This window comes from Delphinapterus leucas, chromosome 14 (assembly GCF_059928025.1).
Source record: "Delphinapterus leucas isolate spDelLeu-1000000601 "Yukka" chromosome 14, BTC_Dleu_Yukka2, whole genome shotgun sequence".
Taxonomy (NCBI): Eukaryota; Metazoa; Chordata; class Mammalia; order Artiodactyla; family Monodontidae; genus Delphinapterus; species Delphinapterus leucas.
In genome coordinates, this window is record NC_143142.1 from 67023273 (window position 1) to 67036093 (window position 12821).

The window sequence follows — 12821 nt, forward strand, 5'->3', positions numbered from 1 at the left end:
AAGTAAATTTTAATACACTTTCATTTTTATGCAGTCATTAAAATATAAAAAGTTTACATAATCAAATGTAAATACTTAAGATGAAATATTACAGGAAAACACACAATTTTAGGTACTGTGTGATCTCAAATCTTTAAGGAAATGTGTGTGTGCATAAGCACATAATCTTGGCTCTATCCCTAGCTGTGTGCTTTTGATAAGTTATCTACTCTCTAAGCCAGTGCTGTCTAATAGAATTTTCTGTGATGAAGGAAATGGTTTATATCTGTGCTGTCCAGTATAGTAACTTCTAGCCACATGTAGCTGTTGAGCAGTTAAAATTTGGCTCATGTGATTAACTGAATTTTTAAATTAATTTAAATTGAATTGTGAAGGTTAAGTGAGAATTTATATTGAATGTTCCTGATACATAATAAGCATTATGTGAATGTTCATCATTATTACATATGAATAGGATACTAAAAAAAATAAAGAAACATACAGAAATGTTAACAGTGGCTATCTTTTGGTTATGGTATTATATAATGTCCTTTATTCTTTAAAATTTTTCAATATTGGGTATGCTATATAATCTGAACTAAAATTTATTTTTAAATACTTATCAAAATGAAATGTGATTCACTTTTTCTTCCTAAGGTTGCACATAGGCAAAGGTGTGCAGTTGGAATGTAAAGGTGAAGGTGATGTTTGGGTCAGGTGCCTTAGTGACCACGCAGTCTTTGTACAGAGCTACTACTTAGACAGAGAAGCTGGGCGTGCACCTGGAGACGCTGTTCATAAGATCTACCCAAGTGCATATATAAAGGTTAGTTGCAATTTTACTCAAATATTTTAGACTTGGAAAGCTCTGTTTGTTGTTTAAAGAATTGAGATGGAGGTGGGAGGAGTGTAAAAATGTCTCTTTATGTATTAAATAATCAAATTATGTTTGTATATAAAACACATTTCCTGGGCACTTTTATTGATATGATTGGTTATTTAGTTTTGTGGATGCATTCATGCCCTATTGTTTTATTAGCAAATTTGTTAAATGTTTTAGGGTAATACACAGGCTCTTGAAAATACTGAGTGAAACCTCCAAATTTCCTTTGATATAAAATATGTAAAACTCAGACTCTGAAATTGCATCGTAGCCAACCTTTAGGATTTTATGGAAGGGAATTCTAAAAGTATAGCTTTTCACATTAAGAACTGAGAAATGAAAAATTCTTCAGTACCACTTTTTTTAAGGTTATTTTGTGCATTAAATAGTTTTATTTACTATATTATTTTGCAAATTAAGCCTGAGGTATTTTTCATTAATTATTACATATTCAACCTATTTTAATTTTAATTTATAACATACACTGTTTTTGAAAGTGGAAGATGGTAATTAGATACCCTAAATATATTTCTAATTTCAGATTTTTCACCGTCATCCTCAGCATGTTTAAGATTAGCTATTGTAAGTTAGTGGAATTAACTCTGCCTCTTCACTTAGTCCTAGGAAATTGCTTAGCACACAAATAGAATTATCTTTATTTGTGTTTTCTAATTTTTCCACAAGGAATTTTGTTTATTTGTGCTTTGTTATTATTTTTAAGTGGTGCTGTGTTTCCTCGTATGCTTTGTAGTCTGTTTAATATTTGTTGGCAAGTTTTTCTCAAGAGATTTTATTTTTTATTTTTTCCTTCCTGTCATTGCTTCTCCCTGTAGGGCAGCTTTGCCTTAGTCTGGCACCCTGGGATCCACATCTCAGGACCAATTCTTATATTTAGAAGGTAGAGGAATTTCTGTCACTTGAGGAAATTGAGTTCCAATCCCCAGGTATGCTCAGGGCCTAATTTCCTGTTGCATAGATTTCTCTGATGCTTACCTATGCCATGGACAAGAATTTTATTCCTAGTTGCATTTCTGAATTAACTGTCAAACTGTTTTACCAGCACTTGATTTATGGGCAGGTGCCCAGTTGTAGCCCTCGGAGAGCCTGTTTTCTCATTCCATATCACTCTGAGAAGTCAAATTCCTGTCCTCTACACCTGTTTGGTGCTGGTACCCCAAGTACCTTCTGTCTTTCGTCCTTGCTCTCCACTGTGGATTTTGTTTATCCATCATAAGTTAATGGACATGAGTTGTGTCTACTTTTTGGCTATTATGAATAATGCTGCTATGAATAGTCATGTGTAAGTTTTTAGGTAGATGTATTTTTTCATTTTCTTGGATATATGCCTAGGAGTGGAGTTGCTGGATCATAAGATAACTCTGTGTCTGACTTTTTGAGGGACTGCCAGACTGTTCTCCAGAATGGTAGTGCTGTTTTACATTTCCACCAGCAATGTATATGGAGGGTTTCTGTTTCTCTATATTCTCACCAACACTTGTTATTATCTGCCTTTTTTATTTTAGCCATCCTAGTGGATATGAAGTGGTATCTGCCTCATTGTGGTTTTGATTTGCATTTCCTTAATGGCTAATAATGTTGAACTTCTTTTTGTGTATTTACTGGCCATTTGTGTTTCTTCTTTGGAGAAATGTCTGTTCAGATCTTTTCCCATTTTTTAATTGGATTTTTTAGTCTTTTTATTATTGTTATAAGCGTTCTTTATATATTCTGGGTATCAGTCCTTTATCAAATACATGATTTGCAAATATTTTCTTCCATTCTTTGGCTTGTCTTTCACTTTTTACATGATAATGATTTGCAGCACAAAAGTTTTAAAATTTAGTATAGTCTATCTATTCTTTGGTTGCTTGTGCTTTTGGTGTCATATCTAAGAAACCATTGCCTAAGGCAAGGTCATGAAGATTTATGCCTATGTTTTCTTCTAAGTGTTATATACTTTTAGGTCTTATATTTAGGTCTATGATCCATTTTGAGTGAATTTTTGTGTATGGTGTAGGGAAAGGATCCCACTTTGTTCTTTTGTATGAGAACCAGTTGTTCCAGCAACCATTTGTTCAAAAGACTGTTCTTTCCCTTATTGAATTATCTTGACACCCTGTTGAAAACTCAATTGACCTTAAGTGATAAAGGATTTTTTTCTGGGCCATCAATTCTATTTCGTTGCTGTATATATCTATCCTTGTGACAGTACTACCCTTTCTTGATTGCTATAGCTTTGTAGGAAGTTTTGAAATTGGGGAGTGTGAGCTTTCCAACTTTGTAATTTTTCAGGATTATTTTGGCTATTGCCAGCCCCTTGGATTTCCACATGAATTTTATGATTGGCTTGGAAGATATCTATTTTTAATAGTTTTTCTAGCCTTTGTATATGTTTGGAGCAGAGAGCAAAGGTGATTATGCATAACTATGCATCCATCTTGACTACAAGTCTCTGGATTACTTGTGCAATTAGAAGTGAATGGACAGAGGACTACAGTGTTGAATATATACTTTGTGCCAGACAGTAGTTATGAACTTAACGGATATGAGGTAGTATTTAAAACATTTAAGCTTAAAAAATGTGGAATCTTGTATAATTAATTTCTAGGATTGTCAAATAATGTAGTATCTCTATTTTGGTACAAATGGTCCTTGAAAAGCCACCCAGGTATGAGACGTGTCATCACTTGATAAACCACTGTCATGGATAGACTTTTATAGCAATCTCAGACTTTTGCCTTGAACAATAAATAACTCTCTTGTGGTACATTTTAGTGGAGTAAAAAAAATCCCATTTTTGTTATATTAACTAAGATTTAAAAATAGTTACTTCTGTTTACTAAGTATATTGTTCTTCAGAAGAGTCTTCTTATTAGCCAGAAAGAGATGCAAGTTTATCCTAAATCTAACCATTGGCCTTTTCTTCATTTACTAATTTTTTGGGCCGCAGTAACTAAAGTTTAGGTTGTCAGGTAGATTATCACCAGAGATCATGTTACTGGGGTGAACTGCATACAGATACATGAACCCTTGGAAGGAGTGCCCTTACATTGGGGAGTCCACATGGGGGAATCCATCCCTACCCCCAATACACATACATACACACAAACACATTTTTTTCTTTTTAGTTAAAATGAGGAAAACATAGGTTTGAAGAACCATTCTTTCATTTTATAAACCAAGAAGCTAGGACTAAATTGTATTTTTTTTTCTCCTAAGATGTTGATTTTTTTTTTCCTGCTTCTCTCATGATATAGCAGTCACCTTATATTTATGAAAATCTGATGTAACAAAATGGCATTTTACAAGCTTTAAATGGAGCAAATGTTTGAATTCTGTTTAAGTGGCATTGCTCTTTTGCTTTCAAAAGTAAGATCTGTTTTGTTTGTGTTGCTTAAGCAGTAGACACTCAGGTTTTTTAAGAGCTTTTTTGAGATACTGAGATAATTCACATACCATATAATTCACCCATTAAAAGAGTGCAATTGAGTGATTTTTAGTATATTCACAGAGTTGTGCAACCGTCACCACAATCAATTTTAGAACATTTTCTTCACCCCAGAAAGAAACCTTGTACTCTTTAGCTGTTACCTCCCAACAACCTATTTCCGCCAGCTCTAGACAACCACTAACCTACTTTTTCTCTCTATAGATTTGCCTACTCTGAACAGTTTTTATAAATGGAATCATATAATGTGGTCTTTTGTGACTTCTTTCACTAAGCATAATGTTTTCAAGCTTCATCCATGTAGCATATATCTGTACTTCATTCCTTTTAGGGCTGAATAATATTTCATATACCACATTTTGTTTATCCATTCATCAGTTGATGGACATATGAGTTTCTACTTTTTGGCTATATTATGAATAATACCACTATGAACATTCACGTACAGATTTTTGTGCGAACATACGTCTTCATTTCTCTTGCATATACCAAGGAGTGGAATTGCTGGATCATAAAATACCTCTGTGTAACTTTTTAAGGGACTGCCAAACTGTTTTCCAAAGTGGCTGTAGCATTTTATATTTACAGCAGCAGTATATGAAGTTTCTGATTTCTCTACAGTCTCATGAATACTTGTTGTTATCTGTCTTTTTGATTTTAGCCATCCTAGAGGGTGTGAAGTGGTATCTCACTGTGGTGGTTTTTGATATGCATTTCTCTTATGATGATGAGTCAGTTTGTTTTTGAACACATGTATGTTAGGGGCAGGGGGCAGGCTGTGTTTCTAAACCACAGCTGGACTAGGTTGAAGGTTATTATGATCCCACTTAAGTTTATTCCCATTTACTATATATCATGATTCTTACCTCCAGGTCAGATTACTTAGCAAGTCCTTAAAGCAGTCTTATATTCAGATGCCCAGTATACCACCAACACAATTACCTGTTTCTCTTTCTGGATTACTATTTCTTGGTGTTGATTTAAACAGAGTACTGTAACTGAGCCTTATAAAGAAGAATGCCAAAATTTGGCTCCTGGTTGAAAGAGAATATCCTGAAGATGTTGACAGTGATCTTTATGACACTCACCTTTGTTAAATAATAAGTTTGTAATAAACTTATATGAGAGTAACCACAGGAAATGTGTTTAAATAAATGAAATCAGAGGTAAATTGTTGATTAGCCCAGGGGTGGTGATGAAATATGTTTTGGATCTGAGCCAAAAAGAATATTTAAAACCTTTGGTTACTTTGAATTGTTTTTATCAACAACTCAGTCAAATTTTGAAAGGAAGATGGTTGCATTTCAATGAAAGCCTTAATTTTGCTATCCAGTATAACAGATGAAACCTATTATGGTATAGACAGAGTATACAGTGGGGAAGCAGCCTGAGTTTTAGTTAGCAGTATAGCCAATAATATGTCTTTTGGTGTGGGTGCTGTAATTACATAAATAACCCATGTGGAAAGAAGGTTTGCTGAGGTGCTTAATGAATCATTTTTACTACATCTGCAGATAAAAGTTTTAAAATTTCATCTCTGTGGTTAATATGTGCTCCTGGTGTTAGCATAGATTTAGATTAAGACAATCGAAATTATGATTGTTTATAACATATTGTAAAGAACCTATGTGTGAATATGTCTTGGTTATTTTTAATAACTCATGGTGGAGGTGGGGATATGTTGAGAACATATTGAACCCTGGGAATTTATAAGTAAGCTGTATTCCCTCCTCCCGGGACATACTAGGTTAATGATGGTTAAAAAAAAATTTTTTTAAGTGGTTGTAAAGACCTAAATGTAAAACATAAACCTCTTAGAGGATAACATAGGAGATGACCTTGGGTATGGCAATGACTTTTTAGATACAACATCAAAGGCAGGATCCATGAAAGAAACAGTTGATAGGCTGGACTTCATTAAAATTAAAAATGTCTGCTCTACGAAGGACAGTGTCAAGAGAATGAGATGATTAGCCACAGACTGGGAGAATATATTTGCAAAAGACACATCTGATAAAGGACTGTTATCGAAAATATAGAAAACACTTAAAACTTAACAGTAAGAAAACACCCTGATTAAAAAATGGGCAAAAGACCTGAATAGATGCTTCAGTGAAGAGGATACATTGATAGCAAATAAGCGTATGAATAGATGTTCAAGTTCATATGTCATTAGGGAATTGTGAATTAAAACAACAGTGAGATACCACTACATACTAGTAGAATGGCTAAGATCCAAAACACTGACAAAACCAAATGCTGGCCAGGATGTGGAGCAACAGGAACTCTCATTCATTACTGGTGGAAATGCAAAATGATACAGCTACTTTGGAAGACAGTTTGGTAGTTTCTTACATAGCTAAATGTATTCTAACCATATGATCCATCAGTCACACTCCTTAATATCTACCCAAATGATTTGAAAACGTATGTCCACACGAAAACCTACACACGGATGTTTACAGCAGCTTTATTCACAGCTGCCAAAAACTTAGAAACAACCAACATGTCCTTCAGTAGGTGAATGGGTAAATAAACTGTGGTACATCCACAGAGTGGAATGTTATTCAGCACTAAAAAGAAATGAGCTATTAAGTCATGAAGAGACATGGAGGAACCTAAAATGCACATTACTAAGTGAAAGAAGCCAATCTGAAAAGGCTACATACATGTTGTATGATTCCAACTCTGTGACATTCTGGAAAAGGTAAAACTATGGAGACGGTAAGAAGATGAGTGGTTTCCAGGGATAGAGAGGAGGGAAGAACTCATAGGCAGTGCGCATAGGATTTTTAGGGTAGTGAAAGTACTCTGTATGGCACTACAACGTTGGATACGTGTCGTTATACATTTGTCTAAACTCATAGAATTATAAAACCAAGAGTGAACCCTAATGTAGCCTGTAATTTGGGGTGATAACAGTGTGTCAGGGTAGGTTCATCGATGTAGCAGGGGCACCACTGTGGTGCGGGGCGTTGACGGTGAGGGAGGCTGTGATTGAGTAGGGAGGCAGAGCTCACTTCACTTTTTACCCAGTTTTATCGTGAGCCTAAAACTGCTCTAAAAAATAAGGTTTGTTAGTTTCTTTCTTTAAAAAAAAGTGGTTGTAGAGCTATTTGGCATTTCAAATATTTGAGTCCCACTTTGTACTGTGCTAGGTGATGCCTTCTAAGAGGTCAGAGAGCCCAGTGGAAAATTTCAGAATCTAATGGACTCTTGGGAATCTTGAAAAAACAGTGGGTTTTGTTCTGGGCATTGCGGGATTTCTGATTTCCAGACCTGACTTTGTCATGCTTTCTGTTCTGAAGCCTTTTAGGACTGATAGTTTGGTCAGGTAATAAATACATCTATTTGTGACAAATTTCTATCTCTTCAGAGAATGGGATAGTCTAAGTTTTGTCCGTCATTGATGCTGGAAGATTGGCATTGAGTAGAGAAATAAGTAAATAGGAATGTGGTTTGCTGTTTGAAGAGGGTTCTCTTGTTTATTGTTGTTGTATGCTCTTATGTTTCATGTAAATACCATGGCTAAAGACAGTCAGAATTTTTCAGGCATCTGAAAACTAATGGTTTGGGTTCCAAACCTGTTGTTTATCTGATAAAGTACTATGTTATGCATTCTTTGATTTCTTTTATTGTCAAGGATAGTTATGCTTGCTTATATTTGGGTTTTGTGCATACTAGAAGGATTTTTTTAATGTAATTTACTCTTGACAAAGGAATATAGTCACATGGTTCAGAAATTAAAATGATATAAAAAAAAGTGCATTGAGCAGTCTTGCTTCTGCTCTGTCCTTGTTTTCCTTTCTTGCAACTTCTAAGATGATCACTCTGCTTGTGTAATCTTCCAGTGCTTTAAAAAATGCCAGCCCTTGGCATGGCTGATAAAGAACATTGAAATTACTTATGAACGCCTTAACTTATCCTGAAAGGTCAATGGCTACATGGGAGGCCAAAACTAAAATAAAATATAATAAGTAACATTTATTGACAGCTTACTGTATACTATGCCAAGTTTATAACAACCTTATAAAAAAGCATGTACACTTAGCATTCCCATTTTATAGATAAGAAAATTGAGGCCTCAGAGAGGTTAAGAAATTTAACCCATGTAGGTAGCAGGTATCAGTGATAGGATTCAAAGCTAAGCATTTTTTTTTTAATCATGAGCATACAGAAAGTAATGAGAAACTAGTTAATGAAATCCCATGTATCTATCACTGAGATTCAGTAGTTGTTAAGATTTTACATGTACTTCATCTATTCTTTTTCCTCTGTTTCTAAAGTATTTTAAAACAAGTCCTAAATATCATGTTATTTTGCTCCTATGGATTAAAGTGTGCATCTCTGAGAAATGTAGTTGTTTTCTTATATAGTGACAGTGCCTTTTATTCACTCCTCCAAATAGAATGATAAAGAAAAGAAGTTGGCCGTGTGATCTAGGCCATCGATTCAGCCTAAAGAAAACTCTCAGCAATTTGGCTATGAAAGGGAGGGATGATTTCTTAACTGTTCATTTTACACAGTGGTGTGGTTTTTCACAAGGACAATAATGGCTGCCCCACACTGAACTCTAGATAAAGGATACAGAGAGCTGTGGCAGCCAAAGCTGTCCTCATAGTGAAATGTGCCTCTTGGTGAGCTTCAAGCCACCTTTCCTAAGAACTACATATACATAAAAAATTAAAATTTTTAATTCTTTAATTCTGAGAGCTAAATTAAGCTATGAGTTTTAAATAAATTGTGCATTGGTTTTTGATGTATGGAATATTTTCTGCTGGACTCATGGCATGAGACTTGTACTTTTTTTTAAGGTCTTTGATTTGCGTCAGTGTCATCGTCAGATGCAACAACAGGCAGCTACTGCACAAGCTGCAGCAGCTGCCCAGGCAGCAGCCGTGGCAGGAAACATCCCTGGCCCCGGATCAGTAGGTGGAATAGCCCCAGCTATCAGTAAGTATACTTTTGATTTTTTTTTTTTTAAAGTGCAATAGTTGGCGTTTTATCTTGATTGACTCAGTTGATTAGTTAATTTCAGCAATAATAGAAATTAAAGTCCTTTTTACTGGGATAACATTTTTGAATTTGTAAACAAAAAAAAGAGAACTGTTCTTCTGTAATAGTTGCCCTTTGTTTAGGACCCTGTGTTCATTCTTTTTGTATCAAAAAAGGGAGTATGGGATAAAGGAGAAAGGGGGTTATATTATATTGATCAGTCTCCCCTTTTTTTTGCTGATGCTTTTAATTCTTGCCTCACCAGCCAGGGTGGGTTGAGATCACCGACATGCTTTGCTTTATTCTAGAAGGAAAGCATATTTCAGTTTCAGAGTTAGGCACCTCTCCAGTTTTTTCTTAAGTATGCTAAGCATGGAGAGAAAACTAAGTGAGGGTGGTATTTTGGTAACTTGTAGACTTTTTTTTAATTTTAGGGTAAAATTGAACTGTGTGCCAGGTTTCACACTGATGGGGAATTTTTTACTGCAGAGTTAAACTCCTGACTATAGACTTTTATGATGGAAACACGTGGCACCCATCTTCCACGTCTGAAGGCATAACTAGTGATTCATTCAACCCCTGTTCTTAACCTCTTCAGTGTGGTAAGCAAATCACACTGGCTAAGAAAACTGCAGTGGCCCTGCAGGTTTCTCTACAGTACATAACAAATTCCTCCCATTAGTTTCATTGTAATATTGATGAATGCAGATTGACTATATGACTGTATGTTTTGACTGGAAAATTAGATGCAGAGTCTCCGTTGTGACTTATGTTCAGGAGTTTACAATTTCGAGGTAGATAAGGCATACTCATTTAGAAAATTTTATTTTTTTAAAGATTTGGGCATCTAAACCATTAATTTGCTAGTTTTGATGTTATAAACATGCTTTTACTAAAGAATCCAGATCTATTATTAAATTTTTCATTCTCATCTACTGCCCCCTGTTGAGTAATTACATATTATCTCTGTTACATTGTGAAACTGAGAGACAGACATCATCTGGGTCACCCAAGAAGTCTTAGTGGAACCAGGACTGTTAACTGTCTCATTATTAGTCATGTCTTACTCTGAACTAGACTGTTTAGACAGACAGTAAGGTTCTTAGAACCAACCTGTAGACATGCACTACCTCTTAAAAACAAGTTGTTTTTTATTCCTTCACCTCCACTTCTAAAGAGAAAAACAGGTGGGGTGTTGGTGGATTGTGGTAATTCATAATTGATGGTAGCTAGAAGACCCATGTGGAATGTAGGTGGTCTTTACCAAAAGTTTTCAGTCCCTGTTGATAAAGTATAGATCTACACTTACTTTTTGGCACCTTGACAGAGAAGTTATATGCTGGGGAGAATGAAGTAAAGAAAGCTAATCACCTTATTAATGTAAGATTTAGGGAGGATGGGAAGAGATCAGCTATCCCTCTGACGTCATCTAAATCTTTTCTGTTAGGTTTGTCAGCTGCTGCTGGAATCGGTGTTGATGACCTTCGTCGTTTATGCATACTCAGGATGAGTTTTGTGAAAGGCTGGGGGCCTGATTACCCAAGACAGAGCATCAAGGAAACACCTTGCTGGATTGAGATTCACTTACACCGGGCCCTCCAGCTCCTAGATGAAGTACTTCACACCATGCCTATTGCCGACCCACAGCCTTTAGACTGAGGTCTTTTAACTTAGTGTTGGGGCCCTTAACATTATCAGGATGGTGGACTATAAAATGCAATCCTGTTTATAATCTGAAGATATATTTCACTTTTGTTCTGCTTTATCTTTTCATAAGGGGTTGAAAAATGTGTTTGCTGCCTTGCTCCTAGCAGACAGAAACTGGATTAAACAATTTTTTTTTCCTATTTAGAACTTTTCAGGCATGGCTCAGAGCTTGAATATCAGGAAAAACACATTAAATCTTCACCAGTTATGTATGAAGGAATCATTCCAATGCTGGAAAATTTAGCCCTTTAAAATGTTTTAGAGCCTTTTATATGCAGAACATTGATATGTGTGTTATTCTACAGAATAAATTCAATATTGCTGATTTTAAAGGCAGAGAAGTTCTCAAAGTTAATTCACCTATGTTATCTTGTGTGTGAGTTGTTATTGTTGAACATACTTTACTCCAAAATATTGTGCCATGCGGGTGAGTTAATTTTACCAAGAGCAACTTTACTCTGTGTTTAAAAAAGAAGATAGTAATGTATTATAACCTTTTATGCAAATGTTTTTTTCAAGTTAAACTAGTGAAGATGATTTCAATTCAGATTGTCTTGCGACTTCAATTTTTCTTTTGCCAAGGCAAAACACTAATCTCTGTATATTGAGAATTCCTTAAAATTACCAAAGGAATATCATTTAAAATTACATTTGTTATCTTTGTTGGATAACTATTTATCACGAAATCTACTTTAGCCCTGTTAAACAGTAGATGTATTCTATATTTCTAGGCACAGGGTTGGTTACTAAGAAGCCTAGAGGAGGAATTTCTTTCCTTCATTAACATAGGGAAAGGTTTTGTATTTTTAAAAACACTAAAAGCAGTGTCACTCCATCTAATATCTTAACCATTCTGCAAAGGTGGCAGTGCTTAAACTAAATAATGAATATTTTGGGAATTGCTAAATTCTGTGTTAAATACAGTGCAGAATAAGGGAAACATTACCGTTCATAATAGGTAGTTTGGATATTTTTGTACTTGATTTGATGTGTGACTTTTTTTTCGTATACTGTTTAAATCATGTATGTTATGACATTGTTTAAAATTCAGTTTTTGTATCTTGGGGCAAGACTGCAAACTTTTTTATACCTTTTGGTTATTCTAAGCCCTTTGCCATCAATGATCATATGAATTGGCAGTGACTTTGTATAGAGAATTTAAGTAGAAAAGTTGCAAATGTATTGACTGTACCACAGATACAATATGTATGCTTTTTACTTAGCTAGTAGCATAAATAAAACTGAATCTCAACATGCAAAGTTGAATTCTAGGTTTGATTTTTAAGTTTTTTTTCTTTTGCACTTTTGAGTCCAACCTTAGTGGCGAGACACCTTCTACTAAGTGACAGGCAAACAGCCAGTACTATTGGGCAGCTTTGGTTTTTTTCTCCCACTCTACCAGGACTTCCCTATGGACATTATGTATCAAGTGTAGGGTTGGTTATTTTTTTAACTTTTATTTTACTGTAGCAAAACTAGGCCTGATTGTCTATAAGTAGGTTGTCTACAGGATAAATAGTGTGAAATAAATCAAGGATTATCTTTCAGCTGTTTTTGCTTTCTTCATGGAGGGCCTTTCTAAGTGTAATAAGATTATTTCAGGTGTGTTACAAGTTTGAGACATGAGAAACACTTAATGCATGATAGTCATCCTTATATCAACTTAAATCAACAAATCTTCTACTTCTTTGCTTAGGTCTTCTTAGTAAGACCATCCTAGAAACCACTGAGTTTGCTTATTGCTGTGATTTAAACATATCTTGATCCAAGCTACTTGTATTTTGTTTTTTAAAATAACATTTCTACCAA

At 35.0% G+C, this 12821-nt stretch overlaps 1 protein-coding gene across 4 annotated transcripts in view; it reads left to right on the forward strand.

The window, feature by feature from the left end:
- The window catches only part of SMAD4 (SMAD family member 4), a 56029-nt gene extending 43470 nt beyond the window's left edge, over window positions 1–12559 (forward strand). For 2 of the 4 annotated variants that reach the window (XM_022584466.3, XM_089895200.1), the window contains exons 10-12: window positions 637–805; window positions 9125–9263; window positions 10753–12559. In XM_022584466.3, coding sequence (XP_022440174.1) covers window positions 637–805; window positions 9125–9263; window positions 10753–10964 — 520 coding nt within the window. In that variant the 3' untranslated portion in view covers window positions 10965–12559. Of the gene's footprint in view, window positions 1–636; window positions 806–9124; window positions 9264–9739; window positions 9762–9794; window positions 9908–10752 lie in introns of those variants that run through there. The other 2 variants (XR_002646166.3, XM_089895201.1) reach the window with 2 other exon arrangements.
- Window positions 12560–12821: the final 262 nt, after the last annotated feature.